This window comes from Giraffa tippelskirchi, chromosome 4 (genome assembly GCF_054371585.1).
Source record: "Giraffa tippelskirchi isolate mGirTip1 chromosome 4, T2T-mGirTip1v1.2.pri, whole genome shotgun sequence".
NCBI lineage: Eukaryota > Metazoa > Chordata > Mammalia > Artiodactyla > Giraffidae > Giraffa > Giraffa tippelskirchi.
This window is the reverse complement of record NC_137278.1, coordinates 87,011,108-87,036,619: the sequence shown is the minus strand read 5'-3', so window position 1 is coordinate 87,036,619 and position 25,512 is coordinate 87,011,108. Positions and strand designations below refer to the sequence as shown.

The following is a 25,512-nucleotide window of genomic DNA, read 5'->3' as shown; positions in this document are numbered from 1 at the left end:
CTTCACTAATACCAACCTGGTTCAAATTACTAGCATCTCTCCCCCAAACTCCTGCCAATGCCCACTGTTACTACTCCTGAACCTTTTGTAGAATCCATTCTCTATACAACCAACAAAGCAACCTTTAAAATAATTATTTTATTATTCCATCATTTCACTTCCCACTGTATTCACATAAATTTCCTATCCTGCAAGTGAAAGCCCTACATTATCTGATTCCCTGCCCACCTCTCGTACCTGAGCTGTATCATTCTTATCCCTATCTCCTATACTCCTACAACCCTGACCTTTTCCCCTTTCTTATCCCTATCTCCTATACTCCTACAACCCTGACCTTTTCCCCTTTCTAACACACTAGCCTCTTCCCATCATAAGGCTGTCACAATGGCAGTTCTGTCTAGAATGTTCTTCCCTATATAATCTACTGAGTGTGTTCCTTCTCATCATTTATACCTCAATTTAATGTTCCTCCTCAGGAAGTCTTTTTCCAAGCTTTCAATCTAAAGCAGACTAGAATTAAATGCTTTTTCAAAACCCTGTTAATATTTCTGCATAGCACACATCACTTTTGGAAACTAACTTATATACTATATCCTTAACTTAAAAATGTACATATATGTGTCTCCTCCAGATAGAATAAAATCTCTGTGAGATCAAGTGAGCTTATTCATTGCCTTATTTTCACCAGTGCCTAGAACTTTAAATGCACTCAAAAATAACTGGTAAAAAGAAAATCCAAATGCCTACTTGCCTGATATCTCCACTTGGATGCCTTGCTATTTGTTATAGCAAATATAACATATCCCTAATATTTGAATTTATGATCACCCTACCTTGTAAAAAAAAACGAGTCCTATCTTCTTGTGATTCTGACCTAAGTGAATAGAACGAAGACATAACCAGCAGCATAAACCAGATAATTAGGAAACATCCTCTTTTAATTTTTAAAAGATTTTTTTTATAAATTACATCCCATATACAATTATTACAAATACTAACTCTATTCCCCATGTTGTACAATACATCCTTATAAGCCTATCTTACACCCTATAGTTTATACCTCCCATTCCCCGACCTATGTTGCCCCTCACCTCCTCCCCACTGGTAACCACTAGTTTGTTCTCTATATCTGTGAGTCTGCCTTTTTTTTGTTGTATTCACTAATTTGCTGTATTTTCTGGAAGGAATCACCCTTGACACTTCCTTCTCCTCCAAGTTTTATCATCAGTTTGTCTCTAAAATATACTGGACACATCCACTCTGTCCCTCTCTTCCCCATCACCAACGCAACCAAATTACCATGTCTAACTTGGATTATCAAACTAGTCTACTCATTTCTCCTCCAGCCTCCGTCCAACCCATTTGCTGCAGTACAATCTATTCGTATACAATCTGCTTTTATCACTTTCCTATTTGATATCATTTAAACAGCCTGTTGTAGATTCTCTAGCCTAATTTCTCACTCTCTCATCCACTCAGCCATTGATTTGACAGATATACATACCGAGTACCACAAACAGGCTGATACAAAATAAAGATCTTGATCTCATGAAGCTTACAATCTAGTAGAGGAGGTTTTCACCAATAAATCAACAAATAAAAAGTCACACAGTAATAAGTACTAAGAAGAAAAATAGAACAGGGTAAGGTTTTACACTGAGTGACTGAACAACAAAAGGTCTTAGAATGGTAGATTCCCAGATGGCTCAGTAGTAAGGAATCCGTCTGCCAATGCAGGTTCGATCCCTGGGTCGGGAAGATCTTCCCTGGAAGGGAAGATCCCCTGGAGGAGGAAATGGCAACCCACTCCAGTATTCTTGCCTGGAAAAATCCCACGGACAGAGAAACCTAGCAGGCTACAGTCCATAGGGTTGCAAAGAGTCAGACATGATTGAGCACATCATAGCAAGGTCTTAGAATAACTGTTCACCACAGGGGCTTAGTGGAAAATCATGGGCATATTTCTGGGTGCTCAGATGCTCCATCATGTCCAACTCTTTGCAGTCCTATAGCCCATTGCCTGCCAGGCTCCTCTGTCCATGGAATTCTCCAGGCAAGAATACTGGAGTGGGTTGCCATTTCCTATTTTAGGATATCTTACCAACCAAGGGCATATTTCTGGGTTGTGTCAATGACCAGCAGATGCTACTGGGGGATTTAGTGGATGGCAACCAGGGATGCTGACTGTCCGCCAATACAGGACAGTCCCACACACAAAGAACTGTTCATATCCCTCAACACTTTCATATGTCCATATATGAGAAAAACCTGCTTATAATTATCTATACCCTTAACATCATTTTACAAACACAAAGAAGTTTTGCATGATTTTAATATACAATAGATTTCCCAAAAATAAACTATCATATAGAGGGAAAACTATACTTTGTTTAATTTACAGTTTTCCTAAAAATTATTCACCATTTTAGAATTGGTGAATTATTCACTCACCAATGTAACTTGGTAAGGTAAGTCACAAATATAAACATCTTTAAATAGATGTTTGAGTGTAGCTGTTGAATTAATGATACTCTGTAAACATCTAACTACTCCACTATCTTCTCGAATACAGTTGGTACCTGGGCATGTACATTATCAAATAAATACATATTAATTTACTATAAATTACTTTTCATTTTATTTATTTCTCAGATTACAATTGGGGTATTTGTTCAATTTAATTATGTACACAGAAAGATTATATTCACCAACTCAATCATTTGAAAAATATTTGCTGGGCACCTACCTACATTTCAATAGCTAGTCTAAGCACTTTGGATACATTAGTAAACAAAACATATATCCTTACATAATAAGTAAGTGAAATATTTAGTTTCTTAGAGAAAAAGTAAGGTGGACTGGGGATGCTGAAAGGGTGGAGTGTAAGATGTGCCAGTAGGCCTCACTGGGAGGGTGAAAACTGAGCAGTCATAAAGTAAGTGAGACAGTCCAGTGTAAAGGGCACAAGCTCTAAGCTAGGGCACATATATGTCATTACTGGGGAACAGTAAGGAGACTGGTGTGTCCATACTGCCTCCTAAACATCTTACATCTCTATATTGTAATGGCTTCTTTTCTAAGTCTACTTGATGATGAGACTGTAAGATCGATTAAATCAGAGATCATGCTTCCTCTTCTTAGTAGTTTCAATACTTCATATAGTATTAGAATACAGTAGACACTCAATAACCATTTGCTTTATGAAGAAAATAAATGACACAGAACCAAAAAAGTTTTCTGAGGCAACTGAGAACTAAACCTCAGAACAGCAAGATTAGAATAGTAGCCAGAAAGAATTAATTGACTGACATGACAATATAATAAAGCAAAAAAAAAAAAAAAAGTCAGTGAATTAAAATTCAAACAAAATTTCAAAGGCAAAAGTATTAGGCCATAATCGGATTTAAAGTAACATGATAAATTTAAATATGATAAAATCTCCTGAGTAACTACATTTATTTCATTTGGCTTTTAATAAAATAATACTACTCAATATAATCTACTTATAGCTTCAGATCCAAAATTCTTACCAAAATGTTTTTCTACTTTAGACTAAATATTCTTATATTAAAACATATCCATAAAGCTTATCACAAACTGGCCAAGTTGATTTTAACAGATTACAGAGTTAAAGGTTGATAAAGGTCTAAAGATAATTCAGACACTAAGTCTCTCCAAGTCTCTCATCTTAGAGATGACAAATTGAGGACCAGAAAATTGAAACAATCTGTTGAAGATCAGAGAAAATTAGTAATATATTTGCTTGATTTAATATTCCATTATGAGTCGATATCAAAATGATCTGCATATCTCTAAAACATTAAATATTACCTAAAATATTAAACACTAAATATTAAAGCAAGTAGTCTGATCACCCTACCTCAAGGAAAACTTGAGGTTTTGACTCAATATCTGCAGGATATTTTGACTGCAGATTTTGACAATATCTGCAGTTTTGACTGCAGGATCAGTATCTACTGTATTCCTGGGCTAGAAAAGAACACAATAATGTTTTAAAAGTCTAATTTAAAACAAATCCAAATTCCATTTAAGAAAAACCCAAATGGCCAAAAAATAGAATTAAGTAATAAAATAAACTTAGAATTTACTATGGTTGTCTCTGCTTAACAGTAAGTAATGGCATTAGTATCCTGTTGTCCCTAAAACCAAGACATTCCCAAAATAGTATCTAAAATCTGTATCTAATTATTCAAAGTATAATTAATCAAATAAAATTAAGATGAAGGAAATCTCTACTAATAGAACAGGGATTATTTTATAATCAATATCACATGATTACAATATATATTTTGCACATTTAATGATAGGGAAAGAATTATCAGCCCATTGTATACCTTAACATAATAAGTCTTGAGTCACTAATCTGAAATTAAAGAAAAAAATCTTAGAGCAGTAAAACCCCACACCTGAAGGACTTACCATTTTATCTAGATGTTCAATGGATCTATAAATCTCCCCCTGGGATTCATCATAGTAACTGTAACGGAACCTTTGACCTTGAAACAAATATCATGTACAAAATAAAATAGGGAAAAATTAGAAGCTAAAAAGAAAGCAAGCGCTTACCAAATAATTTCAGTTCTCATGGAAGGCAAAGCACAGCTTAAGCCTCTGAGAGAATGATTCCCAAGAGCCCTTGTATGTAAAAATAAGAGGCATATTTGGGAAGGTAATAAAGAAATGATATATCATCAGTGTTTTACGAGGTTAAAAACTATTTCCAACTGTAAAACCTTAAAGTCACAAGCAATACAAAAGACTAAGGAAAAACAGTTTAAAAGTTAGAAGCATTGTTAAACATATTATATCAGTCTATAATGGAAAGTAAACCCAAAGAATATGATTCAAGAAAATTTGGCTTAAGGAAACTATCTCAGTATAACAAACCAACGAAAGTTTGGCTTTTGTTGTACAAATGCAAAGATTTAATCTCTACTACAGAAAAAAAAAAAATGTAAGTCAGAGATACATGTGGCTTGTATAATTTTTATGATCTAAATTTTAAAAATCTATGTCACTGTTGCAAATGTTAGAAAAGGATTAATACAAGTGTCTTTAGGTAGGATACACAAAAGTATAAATTTAACAAGTAGTTCTACTCTGACAATAAAAATCTCAGTAAGGGTACCAGCACAGAAAAGTCAATGTTTATTCTCCAGAGAACAGAGAGGATAAATGGAAGGAGTTTAAAAAGGGAAAAACAAAAGACTCAGGAAGTGAATTTTGCTTCCTACTATAGTCATATAAAAGCCAAAAGTTAAACATATTCATAATTAATTACAGATTATTATTCAACTGACTACATTGTATTTCAGATATACCGATATTTGTTTTTCAGCAATGCCTTTATTTTCAAGAACTCATTATTTTTATATTCCTTATTTTCAAAGATGCACCAAAGTGCAATTCTGAAGGCATTAGAGTACACTAATCACGTACACACATACCATGTGTCTTCTGCTGAAATTTTACAGCAAAGTTCACATAGCCAATTATTATCCTCGCATCTGAGAAGATGGGTTTCTTTGACTGGATAATTATGATTTTTAAGTTTTCTATTTATCTCACTAAAAAATATCATCTTATAGATCACGAGCTATGTAAAATTATAAAACCCTTTGGATGTCCTTTTTGAGAGAAACCACACATCACAGTTTTTAACATTTCATTAATTTGTTGATGCTAATCATCTCTGATAGTCACCTTTCCACAATATACCGTATTTCCTTAGCTTTCACATATTAACTTTTCACATACATTAACATGTACAACTACTCAATGTGGCAGTTATTTCCCCCCACTCCCCCACCAAGCACCATTATTAAATCAATATTGCATCTTACAGTTCATGATATACTAGAATCAAGCAATAGGGTTCTGAGACAATTACCTGCATTTTGAATATTAACAACCTTTTCTGATAAACACTGGAGATTACTATATGTTGCTATAACTATCAGATCTATTACAGTCCTTGAACTAAAAAAATTCTTAAACAGTGACAACTCTATCACTCAGTATCTCTATACTAAACAATTCATCAGACATTCCCTTCAAAATTTAGAGTTAGGTACAGCTTTATTTTTCTTTAAAGAATATATGTACTTACTCCTACCTAACACGCATTATATAATTTACCCTATTTTTCCTATTTGCCAGGTTGCTCTCAGAAGGTTCAAAGCCAAATCTAAAGTCTATTGTAATAACTTAGTGATTCAATTCACTGGTACTAAGTTTCTACTTTTATTTCAAAGTTCTTTTGATAAAGCTGCCCCACATCTTCTGTGAAATGAACAAACAATCAAATAAATAATCCTAGACAAGAAAATTCTAACTCACTCACTGTAATTAGAGTAATATTCTTGGATGAAATCAAGATGAATATTCTTTGAACCTGAGCTGCTTCAGGTTTATACTAATACATTCTCTTTTTCTTGCTTCTGATGATAACTGTTCGTTTTAGTTCTCAATAATCCCTGTTACTGGGACATGATTGTCTTATCTCAAGATGGCCACTCTCAAGGGCACAGAAAAATGTGTGTACTTCGTGACATTTGCTATTCAAAAGTCTTTTCTACTTATTTTCAACCTTAGAGCTGCTGTTTCAAATTGCTGAAGTTGGTTAAACCTGCCCTAATCATACGTCAAAAGTGTAACTATATTTTAAAATGCTATCTTGTTCATATGGACCATTTTCAATGTAACTTTCACTTAAAAACTACTTCTGAAGACAGAAGTACACAGAATGTTTAAAATAAGTTAAAATACTAAATCAACATGTGATTTAATAAGAATGACAAAATACAAAGAAAATCAATGAGCAAATGTTTTAATATTTTGCTATCTACTTTTTGCTATGTTTTAGTAGCCATCTCGAATTTAGTAGCTGAAGAACTGAGTAGAAATATCTGATAAGCACTAAAGAATTTCCGTTAAGAAGCTAAATTCACACTACTATAGCTACTACATTGAAAAAAGTATATTACTTGTAACAGCTCAAACTGTCTCATGATAATTATACAAACATTTCAAAATTACTTCAGTAATTCCTTCTGGTCAACATACTTAGAGAAAGCATCAAATTTAAAATAAATAGTTGCCATTATCCTAGCCTAAATACATTAATATGTACATACGTATGTATGCATATACATGTGAATGCACATGAGTACACACACATTACAAGTTTAGTTAAACATCATTTGGAATTTGAATTCAAAAGATTTTTTTGCTTCTCATTATTAAAAATAAAGTTTATCAAGATTTTATTTACTAAGAAATAAAAGAAATGACACCAATACAATACCCTGCTCATTAATGCACCTTAAAATATTGTTCATTTAAAATATATTATGATTTCATGTACCTCATGAGTTTTGTTTTACAGTATTTCTAACATTCAGTAAAGCTTATGCATCTAAAGTGAACAAATATGGTTGCCTATGTGCCTGGAGAACTGGACGTGTGAACTTTTATATAAGTATGAATTAAGCATATCACATAGTAAGAGAAAATTACTTACCTGAAACTTATCCTTTCAGAAGGTACACTGGGAAAATGGATTCTTTGAGCCCCTGTTTCAACTCCAAGTATGAGCTTTCTAGCTTTAAGAGCCATTGACACTGCCCCTAGGGGCAGCACAAGCTTTGGAACTCCCCTAGTGAGTATGTCAGTAGTTTCTTCAGGTGCCTTCCCTCAGTTCTTTTCAAATTCAAAAGATGAGAGGAAAAATAACCCAAGAAAAAAATCCTGTAAAGCAGAAACCTTACTCTTTGAGGGAAGGAGGCTCATTTGTGAATCCATTCCAGAGCACGCTTTCTGAGAAAAAGAAATACAGGTAAGTAATTTTCCCATCTCCAAAGGTGACTGGTGATTTATGAGTGGATTCACAGAGTGTGGAGAATAAGCTCCAGGGATGTCTGTTTAACACACAACAATCAACTAATGAGGACAAACATAACAATGAATGGTACAAGCACCAACACTACTTTTGAAATACCTCAAAACAAAAAGTAAAAAAAAATATTAACTATCTCAACATTAAGCTATATATTAGATTGCAGAAATAAACAATGAGCTTGGAAAGTTGTTCTATAAAGCCCCCAAAAGATCAGTAAGACAGACTTTCAGACATATGTCCAGGAAAAACTGTACTATTATACATTTACTTAATCACTTTATATGTTTAAATATTTGAGTTCAACCTCACAACACCTGTGAGATAAGACTATTAGACCATTCTACACTAAGGACCTAAACTAGGGACATTTAATTGAAATCACTACCAAAGAAAAAATGTTTCATAAAGAAAATATTATCTAAGCAGCATCAAATAAGGTATTCATTTTTATAAGCAAAATACTATAGTCCTTTCATTCTGAAGTCTTAGTTATAATGTAAAATTATTGGCTTTATTTCAAACTCGTAAAAGATCAAAACCCTAAATATGTGAAATCAGTATGTACCAATATTTGAGAGGACAAATATGATATCTTGAATAAGATATATTTCAGGTACTAGCTAACTTAAATCAATTTAAATATTTAGAAAATAGTAATACCATCATACCCAAGAGACTAACAACAGAAAGGGAGAAGAGTATGAATAATCATACACTAATACATATTAAACTAGAAATGCCAATTTTAATAAGTGGCATATATTTATTAAAAATTATGTAAATATACAAATGGAAGTTTACAGATAAAAATCCAAACCTGCTGAAGTGACTGAAGTGACTGCAGTATAAACCTTATTCATATTTTAACAAAATAATTTATCATTAACTTTTACCAAATAAATTTACTGAAACTGATTTGAAATTAAAACTATCATTTAAAAGGAAAATTATTTAACAAATAGAAGTGTGAATCCACTTTAAAGAATCAACCTTTGTTGGATCCAGTTTCATTTAGAAACTTCTCAGAAGTTAACTGAAAGTTATGTTAATGAAAGCTGTAAATAATCTAAATTTGAAAGTATAAAGTTCGGGATGATCAGAACGGAAAAGAGCAAAAATAAAACTCAGGAAAACAGAATACAAATTCTACTAACTAGCAAAACCAAAAAGTCCTGACAACAGACAAAATTCTCAATAATGGAGCCATCCAACAGGATGTGGAACTTGGTAAGTGCACAATGCATGGAGACAGCATTACTTAACCATGATAAAAGTCAAATACTAGCAGCAAATGTCCTTTCGCTTATGTTACTCTTCCTGATGTTTAAACGTTATCAGGGAAACACCATTCTGGGCTCCGAAAAAGCAGGGAAATTCAAATGAGGCGACAGAAAGACAGCGCACAATAGAATCTAGGTTCCAAACTGTCCCTTTGCTTGTCTGACCCAAAAAGAAAAATTGAGAGTATTTTAATTTATTTTTTTCTTTCTCCAATCTCTCTTTCAAGTCTAAACAAGAGCTAAGTGGGATCAGAAAGATGAACCTCTTTAAAGCAAACCACCCCTTTAAAAAATTAATTTTTATAATGGACATTGGCTAACAAATAAGGTTGACAAGGCAAAATCCTTCCAGTTACACACATATAGGTCTCTCAACTGTCTCTATCATCAAGTTTCTCATTTTATTTTTCACAGAACCTGGACAGTATATAAAGAGAAACAACCACTAGAAATAAAGATGTTGTCACTGCCAGTACTCTAACATATTATTCAACAACAACAACAACAAATGCCACTATATAAATCTGAGCAATTGGTCAACTGTACCATAATCAAGTGACTTCTCTTAAAAAAAAACAGCTATTCAGAAATGTGAAGTGTGTTAAGAGCCTAACTCAATGAAACTTTAAGATCTTTGAGTACTTGAAAAAATTAATCTTTCCCGTGAAATGATTTTGAATTCAGTATTATCATTACTTAAGTATGATAAAATCAATCTGCATAGTATCATTAAAACAAGAAGAAACTAAGTATTGTAGTTATGAGAAAAGGCTAGATTTCTGAGATGGAAATTACTGTTTATTCATATAGGAAAGAGGACCAATGCCACTAAAGCATGAATTTGAAAAATATGAAATTTAATTTCTTTAAGTAAACACAGTTTAACCCATAACTAGCCAATGATTCATATTATTTCAATAGGCATGTAAAGGAGAAAATGAAGCTTACTTTACAAGAATGGCAGTCACTATTACATTGTAGAAAGGAGTCTACCAATTCTGGAATAGTGTCCATGTAATCTTTCCACTTACCCCCAAACCTCCATCAAATTTCCTAACAAGAATTAGTACAGTGCTTTCCATAAGTACAAAGTAAGCATTTAATGAGCATTATTAGCAACAGTTATACTGAAAAAATAAACACTTGGAAAGGTTCTAGTACTTAAACACTAAATGTAAATATAAATATGTTTTAGTCTCTTGACAATTCCAATGGCTAACATTTATCAGACTTTGGAAAGTTTGACTTCTTTTTTGTAATTATAACCAGAAAATTCGATCCTGCAATTTAAATTCCAAAATTTTCAAGAAATCAGTAGATTAAATGTCCTAAAAAATTTTCTCAAGATTTAAGTAGATATAAAACAAAATTTGTTTTGTTTTTCTCTCTCAACATTTTACTTAAATACAGTAGTGGACTAGGATTTGCTTTATAATTTATTACGTCAATGAGGTAAAAGTGAGGATGAGTTCACACAAAAGCAACATTAAAACATCTACTTGTCTTTTAAGTGGTTTTATGATGTGGTTGTACTATACCAACCTTGAGGGAAAGTCTAGGCCCTGAAGAATACTATCATATCAGGGAAGTGAATATTTAAATCACAAAGTGATTTTAAACAATACAAAGAGCCTTAAAAGCGAAGAAGAAGGGACACACGCTTTAGCAACTTTAAATTTCTAAAACATGCTTTATTCATAATACTAAGAAAAATAGCTTTCCCCCAATAATGATACTCTCTAGTTTTATTACTAAACTTCAAAATTCCCAAGAAAAGAATCCTTTCAGATCTAAGTAATATACTTATATCCATAAAAAATAACTTCTGCCAAAGGTAGCAAACCAACTAGCAAATAGAATTTGTTATTAAAGAACCTGAGAGCCTATTAAGGAATTTGGCAAGGTAGCAGACAGAGCTACCTGCGTACCCTAAACCAGGACTTTCAACCTCAGCACTATCAACATGTAGGCAAGATAATCCTGTACATTATAGGATGTTTACCTAACAGCTTTGCTGGACTCTACTCATTAGATGCCAATAGCATCCCCATCTCTTTCCCACTCCAGCTATGAAGACCAAAACTGTCTCCAGGCTTTTCCAAATGTCTCCTGGGGGATAATCAGCCCTAGCTGAGAAATCAGTGACAACAAAATATTTATCTATACCATTAGGGAGAATGGTTCTCTTGAACTGAAATCTCAAGGCCACACAAGTGCAGCATGACGTAAGAGAAGAAGAAAACAGGCTATCCAGGCCTGATAAATATTGAGTCAACTCTGGCAATCAATGACAAGACATGTAAAGGCCCGGGCTCCCTACATCTCATTAAAGGTGTTTTTCTGGCCATTATGTAGCTTAAAATTTATGGTGTTGTGCCTTATGTTTTCACCATAATCAAAGAAACAACTGAAGAATGAACAGATATTGGCATCCTTAAACCATTAAATCAATGAGTCAAAGAGTGTCCTAAAAGGAATAGGATTCAGAAACATTCTATCACAGTAATGGATAAACAGAACAAACTGTATCCAAAGAATTCAAGAAAAAAAATTTAACTAAAAGAGGTATCCATAAACATCTCTCTTCCTTTATGATCTATTCACTGTGAAGCTTCCTTATTTTTTTTAATTCACAATAGTAACAAAAATCTCTTCAAAGCTCTTATCCTTATGAACCAGTGAAGACCAGAGCGCTAATAGCTAACATGTTACAATCTTTGGAGGATACTTTGGAGGTATAAGCTTTGGAGGCAACTATGGGCAAAAATTAAGCACCAAAGGCAAAAAAAGAAAGAAGAAAGGACTAATTACAAAAAAAAGAAATGTGGAGCAAGACTGGCATAGCACATAGTGCTCCTCTATGTTCTAAAGAACATTTGTTTTATTTGTCAAAAAACTAACTTCAGAGAATCTAGCGCACAGCTCTAACTAGAAATGGTGTTAAAAGATCTTAACTCCTACTAACCTAAGTGTCTAAGCAAGGATGCCCTCACAGTGTGAATCCAATTATACCAGTCGCCTTTGGAAATGTATCCATAATCCCCTATTACAATCTCATCCTTTTTAAATGACCAAGAGTTTTTCATTCACCTTTATATATTATTGCTAAAAGTGTAACTTTCCAAGGAAAGTGATAAAGACCTGAAGATCAGAGCTTAGAATGAAAAGATACCTTTAACCACAAGTACATAATTTCTACCATGAAATGTTAAAATCTAGAACTTACCCCAATGGCAGAAATCAGAAGAAACCACAAAGAGATTACTAGGATCCGCTAGGTATTTACTGAAGAGTTTTCCGAATTCCTGTTCTTTTGACTCACTCAGAGCTCCAACCAATACAGGAATAATGGTAAACTCATCCTTATGGCTTAAAGAAAACAGAAAAAAAAAAAAAAAAGTCATTTAAGAAATATAATAAAAATAGGTTTCCAATGCTTGGCACTAAAAAGTGGAACATTTATTAACAGTGGTATGGATAATATACATAATGTTGTTGAATCCTTCAAATCTATAAATTAATGTTTAAAGAAAACCATTTAAAAGTGAGAGATATAGAATATTAAAAACATCTATTTAAATTACAGAAATGTACAATAGTTCTTTAGGTAAAGCAGCTCGGTAAACGAAGCTATTTTACTACTAACAATATTATCGAATATAAAAGTAAGCTCATCAAACCACTATCATCAATCTTCTCAACTACCCATAAAAGCTACAATCATCTCTGCCCAATGCTTCTGCAGTTTAAAAGAGCATTAAATTCTTCCTTACTTAATTTAATTCTGATTGTAAACACCACCATTTCTGGCACTAGCTCTATAAACCTGCCAAGTGAGACCCACAAAACTTATCTTGGCTCCCAAAAGATTCACCAGCTGCACCTCACACTTCATCTAATTAAACCGATACAGGACAGTCTGAAGATACAACTCAAATTTCACTGGCATCTAGGATGGACATAGAATTCAAGGAAACAGGTATTAATTTCTGGCAGCAAGAAAAAGATACCACGCCCATCCACAATGTCGATAGCATATTTACAAGTCCCTTTTTCACTCTACAGATTGAAAGATTTATGGAAAAGGAACAAAGCAAATTAAGAATAACTGTGACGGGCTACAGAAACAGACCTTTAAAATTTTTCATTGTAGTGAAATTTTACTTACATATATTCAGTATTATTTATATTCTAAATGACCCCAGATTTGACATTTTAGAAACATGACTCATGCTTGTCTGACTTGTTCTGAACAGTACTTAAAAAAAAAAAATCTTACAATAAATGGTTTTTAATATGATAATCTGGCAGTTAATTGATGTAGGACAAACAGAATTTATAGAAGGGTCTGTAAAAAAAAAACTAGGTTTAAGTATTACCAAAATAAATGTTAGCTCAGCTTCATAAAGCTAAATTCAGGGCACCCAAGCGCCTCCCCCAAAAAGGCCCCCTTACCCTTGTCAACTGCGAAATAAACAGATCATACAGATCTCCAGTCCCTCTGCAATGCAGGGGCTTCTTGGGCAGAATCTGCATCTATGGAGTAAGAAAAAAACAGGAAGCTGGCAGAGGAAGCTGCCATGGGATATCTCTTTCTATGATTCTTACCACTGTGCTTAACAACTGCATGAATGAATAGGGGCTTTTCAGTAAGGTAAGAGTGATTATCATATGAAAGAAAAGAATTTGTACTCTAGCAAAAAATTCAAGAAGATTGTTATGAGTTGTTCTAACTCCAAGTACTACCTACATAAATAAAAACACTAAGATCATTAAAATGACACAGTAGGGAAGCAGAGTATAAAAAAACAAGAAGTCAGAAGAAATGGGTTCAAGTACTATTTCTATCACATACAAACAAATGTTGAGTGCAGAGGTAAGTTACTAACCTAAAACTTTATCTTATTTGTAAAATGATCATAATTACAATACCTAATTCATAAAACTGTTACAAAGTGAGGATTACTGTAAGAGAAGTTATTTCGTCAATGTTGGTTTACTCTGGAGAAACATCACAAGTCTACTCTGTAAGAGCTACCAAACCACTCAGTTAACCTCAGTTTGAGCGATCTATACAGGGGTAAAAGTCTCATACTACTGAGAAATCCAACTTTGAATCAAGAGTCATCCATCCACCTCTTTGCCATTTCGCTTTTTAAAAAATTATTGTTACTATTGTTCTCTATCCCCACAAAGCATAAATCAAAGAAGAGAACATTTGGCTTTGAAATGTGATATTCCTATAAAAAGTCCAGAATCCAAGTTGTGAAGCTGGTCTTCCCTAGCAAAGGAGTATAAAATTTCACCCTCAAAGAACAATTATAAAACTGAATTAAAATGTCCAAAAAACAACCATTTTGTGCTCTGAAAATCAAGCAAAGGCCAAAAAATACAATGAGAAAAGTTAATTCCTGAAAAATAAAATGACCTTTTTGAGAAGAACCGTGCAATGTGGCATCTTACCAGGAACTGCCTCTGTCTGCCTTCCTCCAACATTATGGTAAACGCATGGTGAGGTTGGCTATGAAAAACCAGCAGCTTTGCTGTTGAAGGAGGCTGACTTTGACTTGGGGCAGACCCAGCAGGAAACAGAAAATCCTGCCACTTTTGTAGCCTGAAATTACCACACCATTTGAGGCAAGCCACAAACCTGAGGACTACCTAGAAATCTAACAGGGAGGTCCTGGGAAGGAGAGAGCCATACAGGGACAGGATAAATTCATATGTTCTGGGAAGATGCCCTGGCTGAACAGGAGGCAGCACATGTGTGCAGGGGAGGTCCAGAAGGCTGAAGCTCCCCCCAAATGCCAGGGAACCAGGAGGGTGAGAGCAAGCACAAAGGCGAGTGGAGAACTGAGGGACAACAAGCTCTTAAACATCCCTGGCTGCCTAGAAACAAGGGATGCACACAAGCACAGGGAGACCAGAGAAGACCCAAGAGAAAGGAAAGGCGGCAAATCTGAAAACTTCTAATGTTCTCCCCAAAACACTCACACCTCACCAGCGCATGGTGAAAGCTATACAGGCTCAAGGTATTTAAACACAACTGCCAAACAAACAGTAGCTAGCACTAAGCAGTGCAGACGAAAGGTGAACTCTAGAAAGTCGAGGTAAAAACAAGAATGTTTTAAAAGCTGAGGAGATGCATCAGTAGCCAAACACTGTGACAAAGATTCTGCAGACAGAGTCTATGAAAGGTACTTTTTTTAAAACATGAGGGCTTCCCTGGTAGCTCAGTGGTAAAGAATCCACCCGTCAATGCAGGAGGTGCCAGTTCAATAGCTGGTCCAGGAAGATCCCACATGCCTCAGAGCAACTAAGTCTGTGTGCCACAACTACTGAGCCTGTTCCCGGAAGTCTGGGAGCTGCAGCTATTGAAGGCCGCACACCCTGGAGCCTATGCTCCACAAGAGAAACCACTGCAGTGAGAAGCCCATGCACCACAACAAAGAGCAGCCCCTGTCTGCTGCAACTAGTAAAGCAATGAAGACCCAGCGCAACCAAAAATAAATAAATGAGTGAATGAAACCACCACCACTATCATCTGAAGAAAAAAATTAATGAAATTACAATAAAGTTGCTATAATATACTGTACTATGTACAAGTTCAGTTTCAAGAAAAAAAAATTCTGAGCCAAAGAACAAGGAAACTGTAACCCATTCTTGGGGGCAAGTAGAGAGCTAGCAGAAGCTGTATTCAAGTGGAATCGGATATTAGATTCAGCAGACAGATTTTAAAAGTTATTATGTGCTCAGTCACTCAGTCGTGTCCGACTCTTTGCAGCTCCATGGACTGTAGCCTGCCAGGCTTCTCTGTCCATGGAATTTTCCAGGCAAGAATACCGGAGTGGGGTATCTTTTCCTACTCCAGGGGAGCTTCCTGACCCAGAAATTGAACCTGCATCTACTACACTGGCAGACAGATTCTTCACCACTAGCGTCACCTGGGAAGCCCCTAAAGTTATTATAAATATGTTCAAAGAAATAAAGGAAACTATGCTTTAAAAAGTTTAATGTATACATATATACGATGACTACAGCAAATATCAACAAAGAAATGTAAACCATTAAAAAGAACCAAAGGGAAATTTTGGAGTTGAAAAGTATAACTGAAATGAAAAATTCACTATATGGTTTGAAGAGGAGAATCAATATTACATAAACAATCAGTAAAATCAAAGAAATGAAAAAATTAAAATCAAAAATAAGTTATCCAATCTGAAGAACAGAGGGAAAAAAAGACCAAAGAAAAATGAATAGAGCACTGGAGACATGCAGACAACATCAAATACAAGAGGATGCACACAATGAGAGTCCCACAAAAGTTACAGGAAAAACATTAGAAAAAATAATGGCTGAAAACTTCCCAAATTTCATGAAACATTTATCTAGAGATCCAAAACACTCAACAACCCAAAGTAGGTAAGTATAAAAAGATTCCCAACCTAGATACAGCATAATGAAACTGATGAAAACCAAAGACAAAGAGAAAATCGTGAAAGCAGCAAAAAGAAAATGACTCATTACCTACAGGATAGTCTTTTCAACAAATAGTATTAGGATAATTGCATAATCCACACGACAAAAAGTGAAGTCAGACCTTTACCTCATACCATACACAAATTGGATCATAGACACAACTATATTATAAGCTAAAATTGTAACACTTAGAGAACAGGGTTCAGCAAACATCTTTTGAAATGGGCCATATTTTAGGTTTTCCGGGCTATACAATCTCTTTAGCAACTACTCAACTGTTACTGTAAAGAGAAAGTAGCCACAGTCAATAGGTAAATGAATGGGTGTGTCTGCTGCTGCTGCTGCTAAGTCGCTTCAGTCATGTCTGACTCTGTGTGACCCCATAGATGCCAGCCCACCAGGCTTCGCCATCCCTGGGATTCTCCAGGCAAGAACACTGGAGTGGGTTGCCATTTCCTCCTCCAGTGCATGGAAGTGAAAAGTGAAAGTGAAGCTGCTCAGTCGTGTCCGACTCTTGGCGACCTCATGGACTATAGCCTACCAGGCTCCTCCGTCCATGGGATTTTCCAGGCAAGAGTACTGGAGTGGGGTGCCATTGCCTTCTCCATGGGTGTGTCTATGCTCTGATAAAATATTACAATAACAAGCTGTCAGCTAGATATGGTCTGCAGGTTGTGTTTGCTGACCATGTTCAAGAAGTGAAAATCTATGTAACCCTAATTTAGGCAAAGATTTCTTGATACCAAAAGTGGAATCCATACAAGAAGAAAAAAAAAAAAGAAATTGAATTCATCAATAACATTTGCTTTTCAATAAACATCATTAAGAAAACAAACAGATAAGACATACCATGGGAAAAAATCTTTGCATATGAATAAAAAACTTATGTACAAAATACAAAAATCTCTCATAACTAAGAAAAAGATAAATTATAAAATTAAAACTAGGGAAAAATATATGAACAGACATTTCACAAAATACACACAAATGACTATCATATGAAAAGCTGCTCAACTTCACAAGTCACTGGGGAGATGGCAAACTAACACCACAGTCAGGTCACACTACACATCTGTCAGAAGGGCTGTAATGTGAAGACTGACAATAGCAGGTACTGGCCAGAATATGGAAAAAAGAACCCTCATGCTTTGTTCCCTAGAATATAAAATGGTGCTATCACTATGAAAAACACAGACTTATCATATGACTCAGCAATTTCACTCACAAGTACCTATTCAAGAGAAATGAAAACATATATTCATACAAAGATTTGTGCAAAAATGTTTGTAACATTATTCCTAATAGCCAAAAATGAAGATGATCCAAATGTCCATCAATTGGTGAATGGTTAAACAAAACGGGGCATATTCATACAATGGAATATCCACTTGGCAATCAAAAATGAATGAACCATTAATACACAGTGCAACGTGGATGAATCTCAAAAACGGTATGCTAAGTGAAAGAGGACCAACAGAAAGGACTACATGTTGTATGATTCCATTTATTTAAAATTTTCGAAAAATACTAATCTACAAAGAAAGAGGGTAAATGGGTACCTGAGGTTGAGAACAGAAGCAGAAACTGTCCTTAAATGAACACAAGGTTTCTTTTTTGGGTGATAGAAAAGTTAAAACTAGATTGTGAAGGACTTCCCTAGTGGTCTAGTGGCTAAGACTCCATGTCCCCAATACAGGGAGCCCGGGTTCGATCCCTGGTTAAGGAACTAGATCCCACATGCTGCAGCTAAAGATCCGACATGCTATAACTAAGACCAAGTCCAGCCAAATAAATAAATAAAAATAAACAAAATATTCCTTTAAAAAAACTAGATTGTGAAAATGTCTGCACAACTCTATAAATTCATCAAAAATTGTATAGGATATAAATTCATACTTGAAACTTCAATAAAACTATTAAAAAAAGAAAGAAAATCTACCTTTGCTACCTGCAGCAGGTTACTTAAACTATCATCTGTCATCCATAAAAACAAAGTTAATAAAACCTGCCTTACAAAATACCTATGAGCACTTTAGTAATACAGATGAAAATTTTAGCCCTTCTTTTTCTGTCCTATGCCTTAACCCATGCTGCAGAAAATTACTGTATCCAAGATGTGTAACAAACAAAAAAACTGAAATCACAGAACCAATAGTGAAGCACTCTCCTAAAACAAACAATATCACTCTATCACCAATGCTTTTACTGGTACAGAGTACAAAAAAGTCTAAATTCTAATGTAAAAATTCTAACATAAAAATGTGAATTCTGTAGCTAACACAGTTCTATAGTTAATGTTATGGTTAATAATACTATATGAACATCTGAAACTTGGTAGGCGTAGATTTTAAAAGTCCTCATCAGAAGAAAAATATGAATTTTAATATGAATATTCTAAGTGATAAAAAAATTACTTAAATGGCAGTTTTCACTAAATTAGTGGCATATAAATAACTGAAATCTTAAAAATGATGACATTTTAAACTAGATCAAATACTGTATACAAATAGTCATTTGCTTATTCTTTCCATGGCATTTATTTGATTATTTTTCCTCTGAACAACATTGATGAACACGAGAATTTTCTTTTCTATACAAATCCTTCCAACTTCCTAAAGATTTTAGAAGCAGTCTAGAGCTTCTCAGGTGAGAATTTTTAAAAAATCATAACTAAGCCAGTCAAAAGAAAAGCTATTCTTATCTCTAAGATGCTAAAGCTGTTGCCACAATAGCACTATATAATTTATTCTCCTCTCCTCTTTTAGACAGAAAATATTCACAGGAGGGATAAAAGAGAGGACAAAGCATATGTAGATAAATACTAAAAGTCTACTCTGATAAAAATAAAATATATTCCAATCTTCTCAAATGTCTTATGGTACCTCTTGCTCATCCTTCTCATGGTCACAGAAACAAAAACTGTTTCATTACAATCAAATATGAAATTTTATTTATTTCAGAGATACTCCATGCTCTGTAATTCTAAAATACGCTCTCTTCCTGATATACAGGTACTAATCCAAAGGAATTTTCTATGTTCATGAAAAAAGAAACTGAGCAATATACAAAGAAAACATATGTTTGCTCTAAAATCTCAATAAATGACAATAAAAATAAAACAAGATATATGCAGAAATATACAACCACAGAGTATGAAAGTCACAGGGTAAGAACACATGTGAAAACAGCACTACTCTTGTGGCTGCCATGTAAGCTGGACGGGGGTAGAAAATCTCAGGCTGTGTTCCATGTCCACAGACAAGTCATTCCACTCTGTTAAAGAGTAACTACGCAAGAGCATACCTCACTTTTTTCTGATCATTTTAAATAGTTGAAGACCTTGACTGAGGTCATATCAGAAAGGAAAGAAGAATCTTAAGACCTAGCACAAACCTAAACTGTAATAAGGGTTAAAATGGTATTCAGGTGAGTAAAAAATTCACAAAGTTGGAATGGCAATATGGCAGCCTGGAACTGGGAAAGTGGAAAGGGAATTCTGCAACTGGGTTAAATTCAGCAGATTTGTTGCTGAAATCTTTAGAAAGGCCTATGTGTAAGACTGGCCTTTGGGTACCTAGCAACTTGGCTTCTGCAATGTTATTTAGGTGGATTAAGGTTCTTTTTACCCACTTGGGACACAGTACCAGCTTGCCTAGATTGTTCATAAATTATGCGATTATGGCAAACACCTGCTTTCCTTCTGGGAGTCTGGAATTTTAGTATAGCTGTGAGTAGTTACACAGGCAGAGTGTGTCTACATGACTAGCCCCTAACAAAAATCCTGGATTTAGAATCTTAAAGCAGGTGTCCCCGGCCAGAAACACCGTACACGTGTTACAGTGCTGGAGGAACCACATTCTGTTCAGCCCACCCCTATGGGAGGGAGAATGTTGGAAGCCCGTATTTGGATTCCTCCAGATTCTGCCTGACATGTCTTTTGTCCCTTGCTGGTCCTGCTGTGTATCATATCTTTTCTAATAAACCATAGTCATGATACATTTATGAGTCCTTCAAGTGAGGCTGGTTGTGGAACCCTCAAAAAAGGTGTTAAAGGCACAGAGACAGAAAGAAATCATAATGTGGAGTTTCAGGGAACCCTATGTGGAAGAATTCCGCTAATCTTCTCCTCTTGATCAAATTCACCTTCAACAACAGGGACACACATACAGATTAAATGCAGAATACTCGACTCACTGTGAGAAAGAATAAATTAGAAAGACCCAGAAAACATCAGACAGAGCCAAAGAAACTGGGGAAAAAGAGAGGGAAAAGGGAGAAAGCAAACTGTCAATGACAACTAAAATTAACATTTAAGTCATTATAAATCTTTACCGTTTGATCAGGTAAAGGAATACAATGAGATTATCAAAATTAATGTCAAAGGGTATACCTTTCTGAATTTCCATTCCAGTAGGAAAACTAGTAAAAAAGATTTTACAAGGGCGGGCATATTTCAGGTACCAGAGAATCTTACTGAAGTCTATTATGAAAACTCAACTGTTTGAAGCATAACAGTACTATGATGAACTAGCCCAAGTTGGCTTTCAGAATTATGGTCATTCCAGTATTTTTATAGAAACATTCCAGTAATTTGATAGAAACAAGTCAACATTTCCATGCCCTATGTTCTCCTAAAATTATACCTGGTTTACACCAAAAAGTTAACATCTTGACCATCTCTGATAATTGTACACTCTTAGACCTTAAATGTATCTTAAAATTATCTTACTCTCCCACACAGAAATATTTACCAAGTTTTCTTCATTCTCCCATAATCTGCTCAGTTTGCTATCCTACCCATCATCACTTTAGTTCAAAGCCTCCATGATTTCTAAACTATTTCTATCAACCTCTTCCACCTCTAATCCATCCTTCACAGTACCATCATGCCATCAAAGAGGAATACTCTTACAGTCAAGGTCTAATCATCTCCCTCTTTTTCTGAAGAACACTTACTAGCTCTATAACAATCATGGAATAAAATACAAATATCTTAAAATGACATTCAAGGTCCTTCATAATCCTGTCCCAACCAACTGTTCCAGCTTTCTAGTCTTTGCCCTCTTACTCTATGCTCCTACAAGGTTACCTATTCAAATGTCTCCAGCCCCATGCTGGTACCATATATCTGTGAAAGGTCAGATAAGGTATATGATAACTGGAAGTGGCAGGATCCATATCAAACTAAAAACGTTCATATCTGCGAAAAACTTTTCCTACCTATGCAGGCCAAACAAAAATCATCTAGAGACAGACTTCAGTTACTAACACAGACTTCTGTAACTTCCACAAGCTAAGTCCAATAGGTTCCCGCTCTTAAAATTAGCCCTGGGTTTTCTTACTTCTGCATTTTATATTTACAGTATTGTTTCCAACAAAAAATTCTGCCTCATTCTGTGAAAATTATAGCCTTCCTCAAAGTCCACTCAAATATCATCTTCTTCACAATGCCTTCTCTGTGCTCCCCTAACTCAGCTATCACCTTCAACCCATTCTTTCTGTTTCTATAAACTCTTCAATTGTATTTATTACATTCTGAATTATATTACATTTATTTATATACAGTTATCTCTCCAACTGGACTATATGCAGAGGAAACACAAAATATTCACTTATTTTTGCATCACACATTATTCCCTGCACAATTAAGCAACTCTATTCATATCTGAAAAATTCAGATTAACCAAATTTTGAAGGTTCAATTCAGTTCAGTCGCTCAGTTGTGTCCGACTCTTTGTGACCCCATGAACCGCAGCACGCCAGGCCTCCCTATCCATCACCAACTCCCGGAGTCCACCCAAACCCATGTCCATTGAGTCGGTGATGCCATCCAACCATCTCATCCTCTGTCGTCCCTTTCTCCTCCTGCCCTCAATCTTTCCCAGCATCAAGGTCTTTTCCAATGAGTCGGCTCTTCACATCAGGGGGCCAAAGTATTGGAGTTTCAGCTTCAACATCAGACCTTCCAATGAACACCCAGGATTGATCTCTTTTAGGATGGATTGATTGGATCTCCTTGCAGTCCAAGGGACTCTCAAGAGTCTTCTCCAACACCATGCTTCAAAAGCATCAATTCTTCGGCGCTCAGCTTTCTTTATAGTCCAACTCTCACATCCATACATGACTACTGGAAAAACCATAGCCTTGACTAGAGGGACCTTTGTTGACAAGGTAATGTCTCTGCTTAATTTGTGATTAACAGAAACACTGGAAAAGGAAACATCTCTTGCGTGTTCTTGGGGAGGTGGCAACAGTCTTACTTGAAAGTATACCTGCACCAGTTGCAAATGTATGTTGCAAACTTTACAGCAACCACTAAAAATAGTAAAAAGAAGCATAACCTATGCTAAGAGAGGAAAGAAAATGAACTCATATTAAATGTTCAATTAAAATCAGAGGAAAAAGAAAGAGAGATTAAGGCAAGAAAGAACAAGAGCAGTGAATAGAAAATGGTAACAAATATAACAGATATTAATTCAACAATATCAATAATCTTTTAATAGGTGAGTGGAAAGGTCAGTTTTCATTCCAATCCCAAAGAAAGGCAATGCCAAAGAATGCTCAAACTACCGCACAATTGCACTCATCTCACACGCTAGTAAAGTAATGCTCAAAATTCTCCAAGCCAGGCTTCAGCAATACGTGAACCGTGAACTTCCAGATGTTCAAGCTGGTTTTAGAAAAGGTGGAGGAACCAGAGATCAAATTGCCAACATCTGCTGGATCATCAAAAACGCAAGAGAGTTCCAGAAAAATATCTATTTCTGCTTTATTGACTAGGCCAAAGCCTTTGACTATGTGGACCACAATAAAACTGTGGAAAATTCTGAAAGAGATGGGAATACCAGACCATCTGACCTGCCTCTTGAGAAACCTGTATGCAGGTCAGGAAGCAACAGTTAGAACTGGACACGGAACAACAGACTGGTTCCAAATAGGAAAAGGAGTACGTCACAGCTGTATATTGTCACCCTGCTTATTTAACTTATATGCAGAGTACATCATGAGAAACGCTGGGCTGGAGGAAGCACAAGCTGGAATCAAGACTGCTGGGAGAAATATCAATAACCTCAGATATGCAGATGACACCACCCTTATGGCAGAAAGCGAAGAAGAACTAAAGAGCTTCTTGATGAAAGTGAAAGAGGAGAGTGAAAAAGTTGGCTTAAAACTCAACGTTCAGAAAACTAAGATCATGGCATCCGGTCCCATCACTTCATGGGAAATAGAGGGGGAAAGAGTGGAAACAGTGGCTGACTTTATTTTTAGGGGGTCCAAAATCACTGCTGCTGATTGCAGCCATGAAATTAAAAGACACTTACTCCCTGGAAGGAAAGTTATGACCAACCTAGACAGCATATTAAAAAGCAGAGACATTACTTTGTCAACAAAGGTCCATCTAGTCAAGGCTATCATTTTTCCAGTGGTCATGTATGGATGTGAGAGTTGGACTATAAAGAAAGCTGAGCACCGAAGAATTGATGCTTTTGAAGCGTGGTGTTGGAGAAGACTCTTGAGTGTCCCTTGGACTGCAAGGAGACCCAACCAGTCCATCCTAAAGGAGATCAGTCCTGGGTGTTCATTGGAAGGACTGATGTTGAAGCTGAAATTCCAATACTTTGGCCACCTGATGCGAAGAGCTGACTCATTGGAAAAGACCCTGATGCTGGGAAAGATTGAGGGCAGGAGGAGAAAGGGACGACAGAGGATGAGATGGTTGGATGGCATCACCGACTCAATGGACATGGGTTTGGGTGGACTCCGGGAGTTGGTGATGGATAGGGAGGCCTGGCATGCTGCGGTTCATGGGGGTCACAAAGAGTCCGACACGACTGAGTGACTGAACTGAACTAAATCCAACAATATCAATAATCTTTTAATAGGTGAGTGGAAAGATCACACAGACATAAAATGGGCTACTATTCAATAACAAAGAAAAATAAGCTACCAAGCCATAAAAAGACTTGGAGGAATTTTGATATTACTAAGTTCAAGAAGTCAACCTGAAAAGGCTACATACTACATGATTCCAACTACACAATATTCCAGAAACTATATGGATATGAAGACAATAAAAAGATTGGTAGTTACCAGGGATTAGATGGAGATGGAGTGATGAGAGAAGATGAATAGGTAGAGCACGGGATTTCTGGGACAGTAAAACTACTTTACACGGGACTATTAAAGGTAGAGAGACATGAAATGAAGCATTTGGCAAAGCCATAGACTATACTAACACAAAGAGTGAATCCTAATTGATTATTAAATAAAGTTCATAGTTCATGTATCAATACTGGTTCCTCAATTTTAACAAATGTATTAATATAAGATATTAAGAACAGGAAAAACTGTTCATTTATTAGTAATTAATACTGTACAAGGCATTTGACAGTAGTTTTCTTACTCAGGGAACTCAAGAATATAATTAATAAGAATAAACACAAGAAATTACAAAAGTTAGGCTTAACAATCTAGATAAACTATAGAAAATCAACATTTTTTTAAATATATATAATGGTATAAGTACTGAAGTTGTCAAATCTTAACCACAGTGAATTTCTAGGATTGACTTGAACCTAAAACCTAAGATGAAAGATTTAAATACACTGTACTGTGCTTTAAAGCCGTCCATGTTACAAAAATATTAGCAGTAACAAAAACTATTATATGGCTAAAAATATAATCATATTTTTACAGGGCCATATTTCTCAAACACTTCAAAAGTTACTAAAGAATTCTACTCCTTACTTTGCACATTTTTCTGAACAAAAAAGCACTAAAACTGAGGCAAAGGAATTGTTCTATATCTTAACAGCGTTGGGTATTTAAAGT

At 35.3% G+C, this 25,512-nt stretch overlaps 1 protein-coding gene across 12 annotated transcripts in view; it reads right to left on the bottom strand.

Annotated features, from left to right (window-relative positions):
• MEMO1 (mediator of cell motility 1) overlaps positions 1-25,512 on the bottom strand; it is a 125,071-nt gene that overhangs the window by 7,879 nt on the left and 91,680 nt on the right. For all 12 annotated transcript variants that reach the window (XM_081590328.1, XM_081590322.1, XM_081590325.1 and 9 more), the window contains 2 exons: positions 12,428-12,570; positions 4,441-4,517 (listed from right to left, as the gene is read on the bottom strand). In XM_081590328.1, the coding sequence (XP_081446454.1) occupies positions 4,441-4,517; positions 12,428-12,570 (220 nt within the window). The remainder of the gene's footprint in view (positions 1-4,440; positions 4,518-12,427; positions 12,571-25,512) is intronic.